Source organism: Eleutherodactylus coqui, chromosome 4 (genome assembly GCF_035609145.1).
Source record: "Eleutherodactylus coqui strain aEleCoq1 chromosome 4, aEleCoq1.hap1, whole genome shotgun sequence".
Classification (NCBI taxonomy): Eukaryota; Metazoa; Chordata; class Amphibia; order Anura; family Eleutherodactylidae; genus Eleutherodactylus; species Eleutherodactylus coqui.
Window position 1 is genome coordinate 33,017,852 of NC_089840.1, and position 24,220 is coordinate 33,042,071.

Sequence of the window (24,220 nt, forward strand, 5' to 3'; positions counted from 1 at the left end):
TAATACACATATAGCACTACTTCCTCCTATTGAGTAGCTACGCAAGCAATTTACTTAACATAACCCCATTTTATCTATTTACAAGGCTGTGCACTAAAATGGTGCCACCATTAGCACTGTACAGTATATTACATCTTTTAAGTAGTACCAAATAGTCCAAGACCCTCACCCTGGCAAGGGACTTTGTGACTCACAGAACCCGGGGGGATAGGAGGCACTCACTACTGATGCTGGAATACAGTTTCCGGATACAGACTACTCCATGGCGCTTGGACCCTTGCAGAAGTTACCACAGCTGAGGGGGTGGTGGGTTAGCTGTTATGGATGTCACGGTAGAACTACCATCTCTTCCTCCAAGGGACGTGTGCAACCCTTTACCAAGAACCTGGCAGGCCTCTCCAATCAATGCTGATGATGCGGTTACCTGTATAAACCTCTATATGTAAACTTTGGTATTTGTCACGGGTGACGCCACCGTTCCATCCACTGCAGTAAACTCCATAGATGGTGCAATAAATAGGCCACACACAGGGCTGTACTTTAAGTAGACTAAACCGGGAACTGTTGATAAAGCCTGTCTTTACTGGAACATCCAACAGGGATGATACACAACAGTCCTTGACATGGAGGATTGGCATAAAGACAACTTCTATTTGTGAGGAGGCAGGGAGGCAACTTGGAGCATCTCAATACATAGTCCTGGTTATCTGTAGGATCACTCTCCCGGATGACTTCTCCCACTCTCTCTACCGGCCAACACTCACTGTTTAGTTGTCTGTTAAAGTACTCTCTCAATCCTTCTATGGTAGCTTCTAAACTCTATCCCATATTGGATAGGCCTAGATGGGGATATCTCCTGCCCACGTGTAGGCTTGCAGACTCACTCGCTGTCTGACGAGCTGACTACACTGACTGACTGCTTGGCAAAGACTCCAACAACAACCACAACCAGCAACCCTATTTGCACATCTTGCAAATACATATATCTTTCATGCTCACCTGACAACACTGGATGCACACAAACTGTTACATTTTCCAGACATACCTACACATTAAGCTTTTGTGTGCTGCAGCTGTGCAATACACATAAATCACTGACAAGAGAATTGCACAGTGCACATACATTAAAGACATGAAAGACATTTAGGGACACATATATGAACATTTATAAACAGTTATGGAGGGGCCAGATATATAATAATAATAATAAAGACAATAAGAAAAACAAAGTACAAACATTGCAGAACCGCGGTTACATGGAAACAATAGGGGTGAGGGTCCTGCTCCAATGAGCTTACATACTACGAATAGTGGGCGGATACAGAAGGTAAAGGAGCTGGAGATGTGCACTGTATGGCGAGGTGGAGAGTGAGGGATGCTATACACATAGACAATGGTCAGACATTTAGCCATGTGACGGCAGAATCGGTATGACTGCAGGAGCGGTTTATGATGGCTAGCAGGGATTGCAGTCAGTAGGTCAGGGAGCATGTTATCAGGCGGAGTACAGAGGGGTTTGTTTAGGGAATTCGGTATGCCTCCCTGAAGAGGTGCGTTTTTAGAGCACGCCCGAAGTTCTGCGAGTCCTGGATTGCCCGGGTAGCCTTTGGTAGTGCGTTCCAGAGGACTGGTGCTGCTCTGGAGAAGTCTTGGAGGCGGGAATGAGAAGTTTGAATTAAAGGGGCGCTCAGTCTGGTTTCGTTAGCAGAGCGGAGAGCCCGGGCTGATTGATGGATTGAGATGAGGGAGGCAATATAGGGGGGCGCTGCGCTGTGGAGGGCTTTGTGGATGAAGGTAGCGAGTTTGAATTAAATTCTGTATTTAACGGGCAGCCAGTGCAGTGACCGGCACAGGGCAGAGGCGTCCGAGTAGCGGCTGGACAGGAAGATGAGCCTGGCTGCCGCATTCAGGATGGATTGGAGAGAGTAGAGTCTGGTGCAGGGGAGGCTGATCAGCAACGAGTTGCAATAATCAAGCCGGGAGTGGATGAGGGCAACAGTAAGCGTTTTTAACATGTCCACAGTGAGAAAAGAACGAATTCTTGTGATGTTCTTGAGGTGCATCTGACATGTTCGGGCCAGAGATTGGATATATACTTCAGGCCACTAGGTTTAACCCCTTACATATAGATGCAAGTTCCAAATCTGCATTTCTGGGATCCAATACCCCTGTATCAAACTTTAACCATGTTTGTGAAGATGATCATCTTTTTTCAACCTCCTCTACATCCGCTTAGAAATAGTTAACTGTTTTATCTATCTGCATGGTAATAGTGCAAATGAGCCTATTAATATTTATGTAACGGTGAACAAAGAGCTGCTATGTTACACGGCTTTTCCCATTTTCGCTTTGTTGTAATGCAGATAGCTTCAATAACATTTCAATGATAGATTATCTCCAAAGCGTAATTCCATATCAGTGTTAGAGCGTCCTTAATCTCGCAGTGCGTTGCTCTAGTAGATGCGGTTTACACTAAATAATCTAAAGCATTTCTCCAGATGAGATTTCCATGTTCATTTGTAATTAGCTAAACATCAAAGTTTACAATTGCAATTTCTTGCTGCTTAGATCCAAACCGGAGGAGTAAGATGCCAAATTAATTAAATCTAGAAAGAAAGCCTCCGTTATTTGGGCTTCTCCTTGAGGAAAAGGTCATCTTTGCCCGGAGGTGAGAAGCCAAAGTGTCATCTATATAGGGCAGTGCGCTGGAGTAGATGTGACACTTGTGGTATGATATTGTTAGTTTGCTGCCCGTCATGATCTCCTGTGAAACGGTTTTCAGAAGCCTTAATGTTTAACTTTTACCGCTCCTTGTTATAGTACATATAAAGGGGGTCATTTATAGTAGAATCAGACTCTGTGCCCACGACTGGGCCTTTTACCACTTAAGCCTCCACCATCCTGGGCCTCCACCACTTCAGCACCTGGGGGGGCTTCCACCATCTACTGTTAACAAATTGTTCAAAGAACTGAACTTAATTAATAAAAAACTATTTCTTAAAGGGGTTGTCCATTTATAAACTAATGATGGCCTATCCTCAGGAGAACTCATCAGTAGAATGATTGGTGGGGGTCCATTGCCTGGCATCCCTTGATATTTGCCAGGCTAGTGCATTTGTGTACTGAACTGAATTCTGCAGGAAGCAGACAGCTCCATTCTTATTGTAGTGGCCAGGTTTGGTATTGCAAGCCAACTTCCTATTGAAATGAATGGGAACTTGGTCTGCAATACCAACTCTGGCCACTACAGTAAGAACCGAGCTGTCTGCTTCCTGTAGAAATCAGCTCAGTGCACAAGCACACCGGCTGGTTGAGGATCCCGGGCAATGGATCCCCACTAATCTACTACCGATGACTTATCCTGTAAATAGGTCATCAATAGTTTACAAAGAGACACCCCCTTTAATTTACAACCTAAGGCCTCTTTCACATGGCCATAGGCGTTTTTACGTGTGCCTACCGGCGCCGTAAAAATGCTTGAATGGGCGCACAAAACTAACGTTTGTGCGCCCGTTCAGATGGCACGGGCCCCGGCACATAAACGCCAAGGCCGCAATACCGTTGCCTCCCCTTCCCTCCCTCTTGCCGGCTCACCTGCTCTCTCCTTCCATCCGGCTGTTTGCAATGGTAGTGGGCATGGGCGGAGCTAAGCACCCGCCCTTTGTCTGCAGCCAGCAATGGGAGGGGGCAGAGCGGTGCGGAGCTTAGCCGGAGGGGAGGATAGAAGGAGGAGGGAGTTTAGCAGTCACATTACGGGGTTCCACTTAAAGGGGGCCCGTGTCCCCTCTGCTGCAACCCTATCCTTTACTTTCTATCTGGTGCCAACTCTGAAACTCAAAGGCCCTCATTTATCAGAACTGTCTAATAGTAAATCTGTCCTTGTTGCCCATAGCAACCAATGACAGCGCAGCTTTCATTTTACCTCAGCACTATAAGAAATGAAAGCTGAGCTCTAGCAACCAATCACAACACAGCTTTCATTTTACCTCAGCAGTAGAGATGAGCGAGCATACTCGCTAAGGACAATTACTCGATCGAGCATTGTCCTTAGCGAGTATCTCCCCGCTCGGAAGAAAAGGTTTAGCTGCTGGTGCGGGTGAGAGATGAGTTGCGGCAGTGAGCAGGGGGGAGCGGGAGGGAGAAAGGAAGAGAGAGATCTCCCCTCTGTTCCTCCCTGCTTTCCCCAGCCGCTCCCAGCCCGCCGCCAGCAGCCGAATCTTTTCTTCCAAGCGGGCAGCTACTCGCTAAGGGCAATGCTCAATCGAGTAATTGCCCTTAGCGAGTATGCTCGCTCATCTCTAGACAGCAGTATAAGAAATAGCAACCAATCACAGCGCAGCTTTTATTTTACCTCAGCGGTTGCAGAAAAGGCTGAGCTGTGATTGGTTGCTAGAGGCAACAGGCAGTTTTCCTCTCAGACACTTTTGATAAAGGAGACCCGATATGTTCTGTTGCCTATGTAAACAATGGCTATTGGCTCTGCTATGTGTGGAAATATGGAGGAAGTTAAGGTTAAACTCCTAGCTTCTGGGCCTCTAAGTGACTACACATCTGCCACAGTGGCCTCAGTAGTAATAGTGACCCCCACAGTGGCCTCAGTAGTAATAGTGTGCCCTATATTGGTCTTAGTAGTAATAGTTACCCCCACAGTGGTCTCAGTAGTAATAGTGACCCCCACAGTGGCCCCAGTAGTAATAGTGACCCCACAGTAGCCCCAGTTGTAATAGTATCCCCTATATTGGTCTCAGTAGTAATAGTGACCCCTACAGTGGTCTCAGTAGTAATAGTGACCTGCACGGTGGCCCCAGTAGTAATAGTGACCCCCACAGTGGCCTCAGTAGTAATGGCAACCCACACAGTGGCCCCAATAGAAATAGTGACCCCCACAGTGGTGCCAGTTGTAATAGTGACCTCCTCTATGGTGCCAGTAGTAATAGTGACCCCCACAGTGGCCTCAGTAGTAAAAGTGACCCCCACAGTGGCCTCAGTAGTAATAGTGACCCCCACAGTGGCCTCAGTGGTAATAGTGTCCCCTATATCATCCCTAGTAATAATTGTGTCCCCTATATTGGCCTCATTAGTAATAGTGACCACCACAGTGGTCTCAACAGTAATAGTGTCCCCTATATTGGTCTCAGTAGTAATAGTAACCCTCACAATGGCCCCAGTAGTAATAGTGTCCCCTGTATAGTCCCTAGTAATAATACTGACCCCACAGTGGCCTTGCTAGTAATAGTGACCCCCACAGTGGCACCAGTAGTAATAGTGACCCCGACAGTAGCCCTAGTAGTAATAGTGTCCCCTATATTGGTCTCAGTAGTAATAGTGACCCCCACAGTAGCCCCAGTAGTAATATTATCCCCTATATTTGTCTTAGTAGTAATATTGACCCCCACAGTGGTCTTATTAGTAATAGTGACCCCAACAATGGCCCTACTAATAATAGTGACCCAAAGAGTGGCCTCAGTAGTAATGGCGACCACCACAGTGGCCTCAATAGAAAGAGTGACACCCACAGCAGTGCCAGTAGTAATAGTAGCCTCAGTACTAATAGAGCCCCCCCAAAACCCACATACTTATTCTCCTCCTGGTCTTCTGAGTGCTGCTGCTCCTCTTCACAGCACTGTTGCGGGCAGAAGTGTGTGGCCAGCAGCAGCGCCTCCTCCACTGATGTCTTCTCCTGCGGAAGCAAAGTGATCAGCAGCTGAGGAGCTTCTTTTTGACCAGACATTCTGAAAGCAGGACAAATGGCTGTCCCGCTGGGGTCCCGAAGGAAAGCGGGATGTGGTCCCAAAGTGGGACTGTCATACCTAAGTCCGGACATCTGGTCATTTTAGATAGAGGGATCTTTTGGATTTTTCCCATAAGCAACATATCCTGTGAGTGACTGTGAGCTTTACACAACCTATTCTTACCCCCTGGGTAGCAGCAATGTGTCTTACACACTCGAACACTTTGTTCACAGAAAAAAATGGGAACTTTGTCTGCAATACCAACTTTGGCCACTACAGTAAGAACCGAACTGTCTGCTTCCTGCAGAAATCAGCTCAGTGCACGAGCACACCGGCTGGTTGGGAAACCCAGGCAACCCTTACAACCTAAGGCCTCTTTCACATGGCTGTAGGCGTTTTTACGCGCGCCCCCCGGCTGAGGAGCTTGCGGGGTAGAGGTGTCATTTGTCACGGTGGCTCTACCAGACTCCTCACCCGAGGGGCACACAGAACCTCGGCCAAGGCACTGCTAGGCCTCTTCCGGGCAACGCCAGGTGGCAGTTACCTGAATATGTGTAGTGGACCTGAAGTTGTTACTCGTGACGCTACCGTTCCTTTTCTCGCCGGCAAATCCCTGGTGGTTAAATAAGAGAGTCCACACACAGTTAAACTTGGATACTTCAATCACCGGGAACAGGCAGTGACTGGAAACTTTACTCTGTAGCTTCAGAAAATACAGCTTATTCGCACTTGCAGGAAGGACACTGTTGCAGTAGTTGGTCAGGGAGGAGAACACAGGATGACACCGGGCCCACAGTCTAAGTTATCTGTGGTGCTCCACTCCTGGAAAGGGAACACTCTGGAGGAGGACGGGGAAAAGGAACACTCCACTGACCCTCACTCAGAACTTGCTTCGTGGAACACTGCACAGCGAACTTTCCCACTCCTTGCGCTCCTCAGAGGTGGATCTTGGCATGGAAGGACTCAGGATACCTTTCCTTCTTTACCATCACTTCACCACATGAAGGGTTGAAGGTACCCCCATGTGGCCGGCACCCTCACTGCTTTCTCAATCATTGAAGATAACAGAACAACCGCTCACACTCAATCACTCATATTTATAAAGTACAAACATCACATGACAAGACAGACTTGTTACATTTTCCAGACATGTCCCAGCCACTTTCAGACATTAACCTCTTACATGCTGCAGCTCTGCAATACACATAACTGGACACAGGACAATTGGCACAGTGCATCCACACTACATACATGACATGTATGATAATTATGGAGGGGCCAGAGATAGGTGTTTTGGGCCACTACAAATGTATCTAAATGGATTTGCAACAAAAAAGCACAACGTATGCCAGGATTCTGTCATAGCAGCAGTCATAACTGATCCCCACTGGGTGAAGTCTGATCCTGCAGCTATTCTCCCTCCTACTGTATCTCTTCTAGACAGATTGAAGCTATATAAAATGTTGACTCAGGGCTTATACATATCTTCTAAAACCTAAACATGATCAATGTTATATGTATATTAGCGCTCGTTCATATTAGTGTTGGGGGATTCAGTCTTCCTACTTCCTTCGAAGTAGAGGAAAACCGCACCCCCTGGCCGAATAGCTCCGTTTTATGACGGATTGAACGGTCCCCCAATGACTGGTGAGCAGTTCAGCATCTTCCCGGAATTTACATGACGAAGTCAAGTTGCTTGCAATGCTATTTCGTCTTGTTTTCTAGCGGAAATCAGCGGCAGAGGTTCCGCTGCTCATGTGACCGATCCTTTATACTGATGCATGTTATATTTGTACATTCCATACACTATTTGTGCGATTTTATGTATTTTCGTTAAACCCTTTTCTATTCTATCTCCTGTGGTCGGGAGAAGGACTCATTAGTTCCCTTGCGGTACAAGTTGATGTTCAGGCCAATTGTGTCTCATCGAGTGTCAGTATCATTCGATTTTCCTTTTGCGCTAAGTACATTTACAAATGTCGCCAGCTCTCTCCATTACTGTTGTTCTCATTATACAAAGCGTGTAGATTCTACCGGCGCCCTGATAAGAATGTAATGGCGCAGTACGCAGTGAAAGATCAGACGCTTGTAGGACGGTTAAAGCTTTTTACATTTGCCTTGCCATTACACGACATTATCAGCATCGCACTCCGCATTCTCTCATTCCATGTCTCCTGCGAACCACGTTTCCAAAAAACAAAACCCGACATTTTTATGTTTTATTTAAAATGCATCCATAATGCTTGTTTTCTTGTGTTCCTGTAAAATATGCTTTTCTTCCTCTTGGTTACCTCCGAATCTGTACCAGCTTGTACAGATCAGAGTCATTCCTTCTTTGCTTCCATCTGTATTGCAACATTCTTATTGCATTCCGCAGGTCCGCCAGTAAACGTTACTTGCAATATTTTTATAAACAGTTTTGGATCCGTCACAGAGACCACAATGGTGAGTGTCACGCACACTGGCCGAAGGCCAGACGGTAATGAATGTGCTTCATGAACAAAACCTGTCATTTTTTTTCTTCTATTTATTGTCTTAACTTACAGGTCCCCCTGTAAATGTTACCTGCAACATATTTATCAACAGCTTTGGTTCAATAGCAGAAACCACAATGGTGAGTGGTACTGACCATTGAAGCTACCCTGCCAAGAAGATGGACATGTCACTTTAGTCAATCGGATGGAAAAAAATCCAAAAAGATCCAAAAATATATAGCCACAAATTCAAAATGTATTTATTATAAGCACGATGGAAAAAAATTAAGGTAGTTTCATACTTGCGTTGACTTCCGTCACAGATCCGGCACAAAAGACTAAAAGAAAAAGTGCTGCAGCAGTGCTTCTTCATCCGGCTAAAAGCCGAGCAGTTGAGCGGAAAGTCAACAGACCCCATTACAACCAATGGGGTCTTTTCGGGGCTGTTTGGTTCCGTTGTAAGACAGAGCCATTCGGCCACAGGGATCCGCCTTTTCTGCTTACCAACAGCAAAGTGGAACCCCAATGCAGGTGTGAAACTACCCTTACCCCTACTGTAATCATGATGGGTCTTCGAAAGATAACCAAACATTATAATTTGATGCGTAAATACAAAAAGAAATTCCAAAACTTTTTTTTTACAACCGCTTCTAAATTAATTTTTTTGATTTTTAACCGAGAGCAAAATTATTAAAATCCTGAAGGGAAATCAGAGAGAGGTAACATGTCTCCATCTTTGCAGGATGTTGTTCAATGAGATTAACTGCATAATGCACGCGCTTACGATGCTTGCATTACTTTCTATCTAATCCTCTCATTTCATGTTGCTGTATATTCAGAGATGTACACGTCAATGGTCATTATTGCCTCCATATGAGAAAAAAATGCACATGCTCAGAGATTAAAGCAAAATGTGAGCGTCCACCCTAATTCCGCAACTCAGTTGTATGCCAAAGACAGGCTTTTACCGAGAGACATTCCCACCATGTGATTGTTGGCTTCTATTATACCTGATGAATTATTGCGCTGTGCATGTGTTTTTTTTCTTTTTTCAATCAAATTCCAAAACTATATTCAGTAACTGAGATATTAATATAGATTAATAGGGGAACATCTGAAAAACACAAAACATATCCATCATCATTATAGTTTTATTATATTTGTGGGATGGAAGATATTTTCCAAAAAATTCCAACTAAAGTGGTCAAGAGAAAAAAAAAAGGCTTCAAAAATGTGTGACTTAAAAAAGCACCCCCGCCAAAAAAGTATAAAAAATACATGAACCAAAAACTGGCCAAAAACTAAAACCCCCAAAAAGTGTGAAGCTACCCATAAATCTTCAATAGCTGACCACTGAATATTTGTTTGTCTGACTGCTATTCCACCCTGCCTCCCCATACACAGGCATGCTCATTTCGGTTGAGTGTGTATATGTTCTTGGTGTGGAGGATGAAATAAACTGCTGCCAGAATCTTCTGACACCTTTGAGAGAAAGCGATCACGCATATTGAAATTCAGCATACCCAATCTTATTTTCTCCTCAACATATGTTGAACCAAGAACAGAAATGTCTAATATGCATTAGATGGTTGGCCGGTCTCACCAAAATTGGTGGGTTAGGCCGACCTTAGCCTACTGTATAAAGACATCTTAACTGTTTAACCGGAGCTCCCACAATGCACTGCTCTCTGGTAACAGGAATTCTGCAGAATGTTAAATAAGAAGTTCTCTTGGAGTTGGAAATGAAACAACATATAATGAATACGTACTGAAAGACAAAAAAAAAGCCAAATATATGCACATACATTGATTTTTATATACTGGAGACAGTGAAATCTCATAAAAATGTTGAGCAAAAGCGGATTATTCTTTTAAGCAGAAACCTCTGTGTGCTTTGTGTGGCATGAGGCGAGAAGGGCAGCTAAGATGCCAATTTACAAAACTTCACCCCTCAACGGGTCTCTATGGATGTAAAGGCAAGCCACAAGACCGGCACATGAAATAACTGCAGCCAGCAGGAGGATTCAACAGATCCCTGCGTTCTAACTGTGTCACAGCTTGGCAAGTGAATACAGGGAAAGCCTTAAGACTGACTTTGGTCACCGTCAGAGCCCTCTTCTCTGCTAAACCTCCTTGGCTGGGCCAGGACACCAGGAGGTAGGCGATAGTTTAAGTCACCTTGGACCTGAAGCTCCTCGGGTAACTCAATTTACTACTTAGCTCACAACTCACTCATCCCTAACCTTAACTCCCCTCACCCACAATTGGCGTCAGCATGGACTTTCCACAGCAAAATGTGGGCATTGAGAGGCATGCAGTTTCGATTTTTCCTTTACAGTGGTGGATACGAATTGCATATTCCAGGAGCAGAAGAAAAATCGCAGCATGCTCTATTTTGCCGCAGAATCTGCACGGACTGCCTCCATTGAAATCAATGAAGGCGTCCCACCCACAGCCCATACGCAATTAACATTGCGTATGGGATAAGGGTACCCGTATCTTCGCCAAGCGACTGCATGGCCAATGCAAAAAAACTGTACTGCGCACGTGCCTCCACGGTCATCCGCAGAACAGTTAAGGGAGGTACGCAGCGCCACCGGCCAGGATCACAACCGGAATGCACTGCGGGCCTCCTGCATGCAGAATCCAACCCGTTCGTGCGACCCAGCCTTACAAGGATGAGAGGAATCGGCGGCCTGTGGTCTCTGTCATTTCCTGCATAACTCTTCTTTTTTTTCAGTAGCATGCAGCAAATCCCGAGGATTTATAGATGACATTTTGCGTTTAGTCGGTTTTCTCATTCATCTTAGCATTCCATTAAAGTCCCTGGTAATTTTACTAAATAGGTTTTAATCACTAGAAATTCTTAACTTCTGAGGAAATGAACAGAAATCCGATTCTGCTCCGATAAGTAATAATAATTCCAAGCACAAACAAAAAGAGTTTTGCCAACATCACGCACAAAATCTATCCACGTGCTGCGCCTGATTACAGGGTTGCAGGCATATTTCCTGTAAGAGACATGAGTCTTTGCTGGGTGACAGACAGTCTAATTATACAACTAATGTGTCGCTGTAGGGATAGGAAGACACAAACAAGAGCCGGGATGCCACACACTGAGGAGAGTCAAACAAACGGCTGCTTGACATTAAAGGGGAATGATCAGCTTCAGAGATACACAAGGATTATCAATACATACAAAATAAACCAGCTGATCTATCGATCGCCATTTACAGATATCATCAGCACTGAATATAAACGTTGCACCCAGTGGTGTACATAGAAGTGAGGGGGCCCCATAGCAATGAGAAAAATGGGCCCCTTATTAAGGGACTGGATTTTGGTACCCAGGACAGACGGGTCTGGCAACTGATTTCCCCTCCACTCCCTTTCCATGACAATGGGAAGATTTGTGCATGAATAATCAATGCACACATATCTTACTGAGTCCCTGCAGAAAAAACCCTGATGTATTTATCTGATTTTGCGTTGAGTTTTCATTTCCATGCATTTAGAAAGCCTCATACTTGGTTTGCAGGCTCTCCTAGATTTATGTTTCTGGCTTGGAGCACTGATCAGTTGGTCTCTCAGAAACAAGCTCAGCTCCCCCTCCTCTCTTTCAGAGGCTGTGTAGCATAACCACGCCCACTCAATACTACACAGGTACCTCTCCTCCTCTCTCTGAGTAGCTGCTGGTCTGTCCCCACTCCCCCACCCCACACACACACTGCTCATAACAGCAGAACATTCACCCAGAGTGAATTACAGCCCTCTGTAATAGTAGCTTTCTCTGCTCTCTGTCCACCTGATCTCCTCCACCATCCCAAATCTCTGTTATAGCTCAGTGGAAAGGCAGTGAATGCACTTTCACAACGGGACAGCAGGCTAGTAAAGGAGTTTACTCTGAATGACAGAATTTGCTAAGATTTCGATCCCCCAGCCTGCAGTGCCTTGGGAAACAATACAAGCATAGAAACCAAACCATCAGAATTTTTTTTAATGAAAACCAAGTTTTTGAGCCACTCAGTTCCTCTGGAGAAGGAAGTCCTGCACAGGTTCCAGAGACTCAGTTTTAAAGGGGGTGGAACCAATCATCGCTGGGCCCCTTCTCTCTATGGGCCCCATAGCAGATGCATGGTTTACCTCTATGGTACGTACACCCTCGGTTGCATCAGAACATTGTGGGGTGCTGACAGTGGGGACAATAAGCCAGGTCACAGGCTTTCCTGCAGTAAACTTGGTAATGAATTCTAAAACTATTGGATGAGAGGATAAACGCAAGCTAATATTAATCCCATCAGAGTGGATCTCTGTGCAGCATTGTAATTAACCCTATAAAGATGCTTACAGAAATTTACACTAAAGTGAACAGGGTTGAATTGCAGCTACATGTGCAGATAGGCTGCTGTGCTTAGAAAAACAACAAGGGACCAAGAGACCCCTCCACCTATAGGGTCATCAGGATTACTAATATAACTGTCCCCAAGCTGTTCTAAATAGGTGCCATGTATCTTGCAGGAAGTCATAAACAAGCGTAAAGGAGTTGAAGCTGCCCCGAGTAGACTAAATATGAGCACTAGGCTTTGCAATAAAGGGGTCGTCCCATTTGACAACCATTTTCCATCCGCACACTCAGGACCCCTCTGTATGTGTTAGAGCAGAGAGCCATTAACAAGCAGTAGCTCTCTCTAGCTGGCCCAGACCATTTACAATACATATGACAACAACAGCCATTCATTTGAATGGACACATTTTGTCATCTATCCTCAAGACAGGTAATAAGTGTCTGATCGCTGGGAGTGTGACTGCTTGGGCCTCCACCAATTATGAGTACAGTGGTTCTAACTCCCCCTTAACAATGGAGTGGCGGTTATATATATGTGCACTACTACTTCATTTATCTCTATGGTGCTACCGGAGATAGCCTAGTATGGCACTCGGGTATCACCAGGGAATTTGATAGGGATAGCATAAATGAGTGCGATGGTGTCCACTAATTCATAAGGAAGGACCCCTGTTCTTGTGATCAGTGGGAATCTCAAAAGTAAGAACCCCATAGATCGGAAACGTATTACCTATACTGTTTGTATAGGCGGGACAACCCCATTGATACTGTAGTGGTTGCTGGAAGAGAAATGAGCAGCCAATAGCAATATTCCCTTTAAAAATCATAGTAAAGGATATATTTCTACTGAGGCAACCTCTTCTTATTAAAGGGTATGATTGTGATGATATGACCTCTTCTTATTAAAGGGTATGTCTGTGATGATATGACCTCTTTATATTAAGGGGTTTGTCTGTGATGGGACAACCTCTGTAAAGATCTTTAGTGCATTAAACTTCCTTTAGTGATACAGACATGAATTCAGTAAAGCAAAAGAGCCTTGTTTATTACTTGCAGTGAGGTCCGGCCGGGTCAGCTATACCCTCTAGTTTCCAATAGATGCACAAACATGGTTGATCCTTGATAACATTTCAGAGTTGCTTAAATAGCGTTATATTGGATTTAGTGTGTATATCCATAGAAATGAATGTTAGCAATAGAAAAGCAGATTTGATAAAAGAGTCGAGTATTGGATCAATCTAACTTACATTATTAAGGTATAATAATAATGTAAATGTCACTGAGGATATTGAGGCTAACGTACCACACCAGGATTTCTTTAATTTATTGTATTGACCTGATTTTCCCTTCTGACTGCCATGAGGGGCTGATTGGCAGATGTAGATGAAATGCAATTGTCAAGTTATCTACACAACACCAGCCATGAGTACCACATAAGAGAACCAAAATAACCACATATCACCAGCCATGAGAACCACATAAGACAACCAAGACACCCACACAGCACCAGCCATGAGAAACATATAAGAGAACAAAGATACCCCCATAGCACCAGCCATGAGAACCACATAAGACAACCAAGACACCCACACAACACCAGCCATGAGAAACGTATAAGAGAACAAAGATACCCCCATAGCACCAGCCATGAGAACCACATAAGACAACCAAGACACCCACACAACACCAGCCATGAGAAACGTATAAGAGAACAAAGATACCCCCATAGCACCAGCCATGAGAACAACATAAGAGAACCAAGATATCTACACAACACCAGCCATGAGAGACGTATAAGAGAACAAAAACACCTACATAGCACCAGCAATGAGAAGCGCATAAGAGAAGCAAAATACCCACATATCACCAGCTATAAGAACCACATAAGAAAACCAAGATATATACACAACACCAGCCATGAGAACCACATAAGAGAACCAACATATCTACACAAGACCAGCCATGAGAACCATATAAGTGAACTGAAATATATACACAACACCAGCCATGAGAACCACATAAGAGAACTAAGGTACCCACACAACACCAGCCATGACAACTACATAAGAGACCCAACATACCCACAAAACACCAGCCATAAGTACCACATAAGAGAACCAAGTTATTATTTACACAACACCAGCCACGAGAACCAAGATACCCACACAACATCAGCCATGAGAAACATATACGAGAACAAAAAAACCCACACAACACCAGCCATGAGAACCAAAAGAGAGAACCACGATATCTACACAACACCAGTCATGAGAACCACGTAAGAAGAACCAAGTTATTATCTACACAAGACCAGCCTTGAGAACCAAGATATCTACATAGCACTAGGCATGAGAACCACATAAGAGAACTAAGATACCCACACAACACCAGCCATGAGAAACGTATAGGAGAACAAAGATACCCACATAGCACCAGGCATGAGAACCACATAAAAGAATCAGCATACCCACATAACACCGGTCATGAGAACCACATAAGAGAACCAACATATCTACACAAGACCAGCCATGAGAACGACATAAGAGAACTAAGATATATACACAACACCAGCCATGAGAACCACATAAGAGAACCAACATACCCACATAACACCAGTCATGAGAGCCACATAAGAGAACCAAGTTATTATTTACTCAAGACCAGCCTTGAGAACCAAGATATCTACACAGCATCAGCCATGAGAACCACATAAGAGAACCAAGTTATTATCTACACAACACCAGCCATGAGAACCAAATAAGGGAACCAAGATATCTACACAACACCAGCCACGAGAACCACATAAGAGAACCAAGATATATACACAACACCAGCCATGAGAACCACATAAGAGAACCAACATACCCACATAACACCGGCTATGAGAACCACATAAGAGAACTAAGGTACCCACACAACACCAGCCATGAGAACCACATAAGAGAAGTAAGATATCTACACATCAGCCATGAGAACCACATAAGAGAACCAGCATACCCACAAAACACCAGCCATAAGTACCACATAAGAGAACCAAGTAATTATCTACGCAACACCAGCCTTGAGAACCAATATACCCACACAACACCAGCTATGAGAAACATATAAGAGAACGAAAATACCCACACATCACCAGCCATGAGAACCAAATAAGGGAACCAAGATATCTACATAACACCAGTCATGAGAGCCACATAAGAGAGCCAAGTTATTATCTACACAAGACCAGTCTTGAGAAACATGATATCTACATAACACCAGGCTTGAGAACCACATAAGAGAACCAAGTTACTATTTACACAACACCAACCTTGAAAACCAAGATACCCACACAACACTAGCCATGAGAAACATATAAGAGAACCAAGATACCCACATAACACCAGCCATGAGAACCAAATAAGAGAACCAAGTTATTATCTACACAAGACCAGCCTTGAGAACCAAGATAACTACATAACACCAGGCATGAGAACCACATAAGAGAACCAAAATATCTACACAGCCCCAACCGTAGTCACTAAAAATGAAATGGTATATTGTGCACTATAGGAATATCACTGGATGTCTTCACAGAGCCAACAGTGGCTTTAACTGAGCATACACATGTACATAGTGTCCGATCAACAGCAATCTCTCTCTATCCCCCATATACAGATGTGCTTGGCCAACAGCAATCTCTCCCTATCACCCATATACAGATGTGCTTGGCCAACAGCAATCTCTTCCTACCACCCATATACAGATGTGCTTGGCAAACAGGAATATCTCCCTGCCACCCATATACAGATGTGCTTGGCCAACAGTAATCTCTCCCTACCACCCATATACAGATGTGCTTGGCCAACAGCGATCTCTCCCTATCTCCCATATACAAATGTGCTTGGCCAACAGCAATCTCTCCCTACCACCCATATACAGATGTGCTTGGCCAACAGCAATCTCTCCCTATCTCCCATATACAGATGTGCTTGGCCAACAGCAATCTCTCCCTATCACCCATATACAGATGTGCTTGGCCAACAGCAATCTCTCCCTATCACCCATATACAGATGTGCTTGGCCAACAGCAATCTCTCCCTATCACCCATATACAGATGTGCTTGGCCAACAGCAATCTCTCCCTACCACCCATATACAGATGTGCTTGGCCAACAGCAATCTCTCCCTACCACCGATATACAGATGTGCTTGGCAAACAGGAATATCTCCCTGCCACCCATATACAGATGTGCTTGGCCAACAGCAATCTCTAACTATCTCCCATATACAAATGTGCTTGGCCAACAGCAATCTCTCCCTACTACCCATATACAGATGTGCTTGGCCAACAGCAATCTCTCCCTACTACCCATATACAGATGTGCTTGGCCAACAGCAATCTCTCCCTACTACCCATATACAGATGTGCTTGGCCAACAGCAATCTCTCCCTACTACCCATATACAGATGTGCTTGGCCAACAGCAATCTCTCCCTACCACCCATATACAGATGTGCTTGGCCAACAGCAATCTCTCCCTACCACCCATATACAGATGTGCTTGGCCAACAGCAATCTCTCCCTACCACCCATATACAGATGTGCTTGGCCAACAGCAATCTCTAACTATCTCCCATATACAGGCATGCTTGGCTGACAGCCACACCACTGTGCAAACGTTTTAGGCAGGTGTGGAAAAAATGCAGCAAAATAAGAATGCTTTTGAAAACAGAAGTGTTAATAGTTTGTTTTTTGTGAATTAAGAAAATGCAAAGTGAATGAACAAAAGAGAAATCTAAATCAAATCAATATATGGTCTGACCACTATTTGCCTTGAAAGCAGCATCAATTCTTCTAGGTACATGTGCACAAAGTTTTTGAAGGAACTCGGCAGGGAGGTTGTACTTCAAACATCTTGAAGAACTAACCATAGATCTTCTGCGGATGTCGGCTTGCTCAGATCCTTCTGTTTCTTCATGTAATCCCAGGCAGACTCGATGCTTGTGGGATCAGGTCTCTGGGGGGGATATCATCACTTCCAATGTTCCTCGCTACCTGCTTTGCACTTTAGCTCACATCTCCGCCCTGATTGGGTATTCTTGGAATATAATTCCCGGAATACAATTAACAAGCCGTCAAACAGACTATGGGTAAAAGAAGATAATTATGCATCTGGTAGCACAAAAGTAAATATGTGTCCGGATTGAATTCACAGCCATTAACTCGATTTCTAGCAAGTTTTAATGTTTCAAAATAAAACAAATTTGCATTTCCGAACAGCGAGACGGCGATTCCAAATGGACACGGCAATAAACTGGAGCACACAGGCAATGAGAAATCCTCGCTGCAAACCAGAGCTCACTGAAGCCTGCACTTTCCAAGCTTAGACTGGGAGAGGGATCCAATGATTTGGCTGAGCTATTTTGGCATTACTAGGGTAACAGCATCTATTTCTCATTGATCTACATACTATCTGGCATATGGAGGCCATTTAAAAACTCATCAACTCATCGCAACACCATTGTTCACAAGACTGCGATGCATAATATGTTCATGTTAATGCTGGTTATTGTTGTGAAGCTCATACAGGCTGTTGTGTTGTGGGATCTGCTAACGCTGCTGCTTCAGTATTGCCAGGACTTGTACACCGAGAACTGCGATCTATACCAATGTGAACTAAATAATTGTTTTTGTCTTAAAGTCACTTTCAGCATTTCTGTATCTTATTGTCTGTAGCTGTGAGCTTTGTCTATAATGTTCGGTGCTATGGTCCACTACACAAATGGGAACTTTACCATTCACTGTCTCTAATTAGTGCAGGAACATTTAGATTAACCCTTTCCAATGCAATATGTATTCTGGTATTCCTAAGGGGCTTACTCTTTTTCTGTAGTTATACAACAGCGCTATCTGCTGGCTAAAGCCAGTACTGCATGAGGTGACACATTGGATAGGCTCCAACAACAGAGAGGCTGGCAATATACAATAAGAGAACCCAGACGGACGTCTTTCAACATCAGAGCTGTACAGCCTTAAATCATAATGTCTTTAGACATCAGACAGTAGATTGGAGAGGGTTAATACTGGGATATGACTGGGACTTCTAGTATAAATTCTGATACCGTATCATTCTCCATAATCATTCATATGCCTACAGCTGTCAATGACACTTTTACAAATGTGACAGGTATCTAAAGCTCATAAACAGTATCACAGTCACTTCACCCCCAGAACCACCAATAGGTCATTTATTCACCCTTTCCAATCTAATTTTGAATTCAGGGTTTCCTAAAAGTCTTTCTCTTTTCGCTGTTATACAATGCTGCCATCTGCTGGCTAAAACCAGTGTGTGTGCGCCACAGAGGCTCAGACAGCAGAGTGGCTGGCAATAGACGGTAAGAATACCCTGTTGGACGTCTTCTGACATTGGAGCAATACAAGCTTCAATCAGAATGTAGGAAGACGTCAGACAGTGGCTTGGAAAGGATGAAGACAAGTCTGCTATTTTCCAGAACAGCGCCCCTCTTGTCCATGGGCATGTATTGCATCTCAGCCATATTCACTACAATTCCAAACACAGCCCATGGACAGGAGGATCACTGTCTATGTGCAAAAAACAGGCTTTTTTGTAATCTCAGACCTTATTAAAGGGGTTATCCAAGTTGTAAAAACTTTGGACAACCCCTTCCCTATGCATTAAAATAAAAAATAGTGATTTACTCACCTCTCCTGCTGTGTCGCACAATGGTGCTTGGTCCTCCGCTCCAGTCTCTGTTGTAGAAGACCATAAATCTAATCACGCCACAACTCTAATCATTTGCATATATGTCTGAGATGTAACTGCATGCCCAGCTTTGCAGCAAAATGCCAACTACTTCTAGGTCCTTAATTTTTTTTTTTTTTTTACAAAGGGTGTATATAAGGACTATTATTAATATTATTACCAGTTTGGGGGGAAGCCTGCAGTCTGACATTGTCCAATCAGTGCTGACAGTGTTAGACTCTGTAGGGACTTGATTTTTTTGACAATGAGTGTATATAAGGAAATATAACAGTAGGGAAATAGGGGACCCTAGCTTACTGATATGAGGAAACTCTACCTATAGCAGAGCGCTCGTCCTGCTAAAGGCAACCCCACATCAGGAACCTGGGGCAACCCTGACTCTCCCTAGATGGTGAAAGGGGATGTAGCAAAGGTTCGATATTACATAACTATATGAATCACAAATGTACAGGAGATAAGATGTAACAACACCCCAGATAATATAAATCACCAGACTGACTTATCTGAACCGAAACACAGGACTGGACAATAAGCCACCCACTAGCCCAGCAACACCTTCAGACAGAGAGCATAACCAGCGTCCTCTGTGAGGAGGAGCTGGAATAAATGTGTACGAACTGAAGCTGATTGGCTGGCTGAGCTACATACCTTCTAGCCAACCAGCCATTCCACATACCAACAGAAAAGGGTCTTTGTTGGCGTCCAGCTTCGAAATGACAATGAGCATGCGTGAGGACTGGGGCTGATGCTGTGACATCACCCTGATCCTCCGACATGACCAGTGAGCTATGATAGACCGGTTTTCTTTTAGACAGTTTCTATGAATCTGCTCCATAAGCTTCATCCAGATTAATGTCCATAGGGAACCAAAAAAATTATGACAAAGTTACTGAGGAATGTTTGTGTTTCCTATGGAGAGAATCCCCCTCATTATATTAGATGTTATACTGATCTTACTTATTTGTAAAAATGGCAACAATTCTCTTCTGACATTGTTAAGGAGAATCCTACCATTTGTTCTGTGGACCATACCACTTTATATTTGGTGTTCCTGGAAGAGTATCTGAAAGTCTGCACTTGTATTTTACTTCCAGAGGCTCCTGCATTAAATTAGTGATGCGGCGTGGGACCCTCTGGTAGGGAATACATTGTCACTGTGCACCATGAGCCTGGTTATAGCGGAATACTAACTTTTACCTCACTACTTCCGTAGGACTACCGAGTGAATATTTTTTTGAGACAGCAATGGAACGACCCACGACTTTCTTATAGTGAGTACCCTGACGACTCCTTGGATCTGGATCCCTCCATGTTGGATTCCATTTGGAAGCCGGATTTATTTTTTGCTAATGAAAAAGGAGCAAACTTCCACGATGTCACCACAGACAACAAGCTGCTGAGGATCTTTAAAAATGGAAATGTATTGTATAGTATAAGGTAAGGGAAACCGCTTCTGCGCAGAAGTTCGGTAGAATCAGAGTCCATACTCGGGTTGGAGAAATCCAGAAAGGATTTGTTCATGCTGGAGTCGTTTCTGCTAAATTTGTGATTAGAAAAGTCTGATTAACGTCACAGAAATGAGGAACGGCATATTTACTATCTATCTCACATCTACCCTGTTTCCCTGAAAATAAGACATAGCATGATTTTCCAGAATTTTTGAGGATGCAAAATGATTTTTCAGGCTTTTTGAGGATGCTTGAAATATAAGCCCTACTCCAAAATTAAGCCCTGCTAGAAGTTAATTTAAAAAGTCAATTTAAATAGTGTCCAGGCAGCTATACATGTAAAAAAGTTAAACCTTTTGAAACAAAAATTAATATAAGACACTGTCTTATTTTCGGGGAAACACGGTATGTATTCATCTTTATAATTATCTAATTCTGTCTCTATCTCTCTCATATTTGTCTATCTAGCTATCTATCTCATATCTATCTATCTGCTCTCTATGTCACATCTATAGGCTTTATTCACACGAGCGTTATATTGCGGCAATTTTGCCGCAATAAAGCGCTGGCCGAAAATCGTGATCATCTGATGCATTGAATTCCCATGCATCAGTTCAGATGGGCGATTTTCCGGTGTGTAAAAACAGCCAGTCGTAAAAGATAGCGCATTGCGGCCAGCCGTTTTTACGCTGGCCAGAAAAGATAGGTCTGGACCTATCTTCCATCCAGAATACACCGGCCGGTCCCATAGACTCCTATGGGAGCCTATGAGAGCTGCTGGAAAAGGGAGGTGAGAAGGAGTTTAGCAGCACCTCTGCTAAACTCCCTCCCCCTCACCACCAATTGCAAAGGAAGGGGGCGAGACGAGGCAGGAGATTAGCACACTAGCTCCTGCCCCACCCCCTCCCATTGCAAGCATCCGGCAAAGGAATGGAGAGGGGGCAGGAGTTTAGCACACTAGCTCCCGCCCCATCCCATCCCCTCCGATTGCCGGCAGCCGGCAAGGCGCAGAGAGGAGGAGGGAGTTTAGCAGAGGTGCTGCTAAACTCTCTCTCCTCTCCCGACAGTATTCCGGGCTGCAGTGTATACTCGCCGCAACCAGGTCGTCTGAACGGGCTCTTAAATGGGAGATGCAGCCGTGACTTGGTCATAGCTACCTCTTGGTTAAGAGATTTTCGTCTGCCCTGCTGCCGTGATGCAGCAGGCCAACAATCGCAGCACCTTTGTGAAGGAGCCTATAGATTCATGGTTCTAATTATCTAACTTTCAGTCTCTATCTCTTTCATATTTGTCTACCGGTATCTAGATATCTATATCACTCATTATCTATCTATCTATCTATCTATCTCATATCTATCTATCTATCTCATATCTATCTATCTATCTATCTCATATCTATCTATCTCATATCTATCTATCTATCTCATATCTATCTATCTATCTCATATCTATCTATCTATCTATCTATCTATCTATCTCATATCTATCTATCTATCTATCTATCTATCTATCTATCTATCTATCTATCTATCTATCTATCTATCTATCTATCTAAGTATGTCACATCTATATATTCATCTTTCTAATGATCTGTCTCTATCTCCCTCATAGTTATTCACATTCATACATTAGCAGTTTTCTTAAATCATTCTAACATTTGCTTTCCTGTCTCAGTAATCCATTTGAAGCCACAGTTCCGTATCTAATACCCGCCAGCTCGTTGCTGCGCTCCTAAGTGCGGCTCTGAACACGTTCTGCATAAGTTCTCAAAATTTCTAAGTTGGGAAAATGTCAAGTCCATTCCCCCGATCATTTTACAATGGCACCAACTGCCTTCTATTCCTCAGAGACATGGCACTTGGTGTCACTTAAGGAGCAGATACCATTCTATCCTTTGTAGTGGTTTGACAGGCGGCGCGCGCGTGCTCCCTCTTTGTGTGTTAGTTGATGAGTGATTGAACAGCAGAGGAGAATCTATTCTGATTTGGGTCTTATTTTTAGTTATAGTCGAATTCCTAATTCTTTTATATATTCCTACAAGATTCTTCTACTTAGGAAGATACAGATTCATTATGTAGCTAAAAGGTACGTGATAAATGCATCTAGAGACGACCATAAGGGCGGATTCTACCATAGAAATAATGAAAACTAGCCTAACATCATCATGTTCACTTACTACTGTGTTTCCCGGAAAATAAGACGCTGTCTTATATTATTTTTTGCCCCAAAAAGGGCACAGTGTGTTATTTTTTTTTTGTGGGAGGGGCTTATATTTACCTGGTCCGCGGCGTCTCGATGGTCTTCGGCGGCGCTGCGGCAAGTGTCCTCCTTGTCTGCCTGCTCAACTTCTTTTTGGCAACGGGGCTTTGAATACCCCGCCTCCAGCAAAGCAAGCGCTGTGATTGGCTAATCACAGCGCCAGCAGCCAATCACAGCCGGCGCTCGATGAGCCAATCACAGCCCTTCAGTGATGTCATCCACTGAATGGCTTTGATTGGCTCATCAAGCGCCGGCTGTGATTGGCAGATGGCGCTGAGATTAGCCAATCACAGCGCTCGCTCTACTGGAGGTGGGGTATTCAAAGCCCCGTCACCAGCAGAAGCTGAGCAGGCAGACTGGGAGGACTCAGCCGTTTGCCGTAGCGCTGCTGGAGACCATTGGGATGTCGCGGACCAGGTAAGTATTGATTTTAGGTCCCATTTTCGGGGAAGGCCTTATATTTCAAGCCTCCCCCGAAAAACCCAATAGGCCTTACTATCGGGGTAGGACCTATTTTCGGGGAAACACAGTAACATAAGGCCTAGAATTTTACCACATTAAAGTGACCCTCAGGTTTTGGGACAAAATTTTATCCCAGGACCAGGGAGGCCGAGTGGTATATTACCTGCAGTTGTTCTTCTGTGCCATCCATCCAATTTGCTGGTTTTAGGTCCTATTTTTGTCTGTCCAAGATGGCCAATGCAATCTTACATCTACCTAATCTCCATAGTGCATAGGTAGTGTTAAACTACCAATGCACTATATTTGCTCTCTGATTGGCCAGTGCGGCTCACATGATCAGCACTGGACAATCAGAAAGCAGTGCACAGTCTGAAATTAGCTAGATAGAAAATTGCAGCAGACTTATGGCAGAGAACAACAAATGCAGGTAGTATACCCCCAACCCTTCCGGTCCCAGGACAGAAATTTGTCCTGAAGCCAGAGGATCACTTTAACACAAGAGCTTACAATGTATGAATAGGGGTGACACAAGAGCTGACAACCTACGAGGAAATAGGGGTGACAGAAGAGCTTACAATCTATGAGAAAATAAGGGTGACACAAGAGCTTACAATCTATAAGAAAATAGAGGTGATACAAGAGGTAGCAGTGCTTGTTCTGCGCAATGGTCCAGCCATCTTTTATATAAATAGGGTCTTATAGATAAAGCTCTGAGACGCTGACCAGCCCAAATC

General features: G+C 44.0%; 1 protein-coding gene across 2 annotated transcripts in view; it reads left to right on the plus strand.

Annotated features, from left to right (window-relative positions):
• GLRA2 (glycine receptor alpha 2) overlaps positions 1–24,220 on the plus strand; it is a 168,312-nt gene that overhangs the window by 16,329 nt on the left and 127,763 nt on the right. Inside the window, exons 3-4 of one of the 2 annotated variants that reach the window (XM_066598537.1) lie at positions 8,110–8,177; positions 20,531–20,754. In XM_066598537.1, coding sequence (XP_066454634.1) covers positions 8,110–8,177; positions 20,531–20,754 — 292 coding nt within the window. Of the gene's footprint in view, positions 1–8,109; positions 8,178–8,278; positions 8,347–20,530; positions 20,755–24,220 lie in introns of both variants that reach the window. The other variant, XM_066598538.1, reaches the window with a different exon arrangement.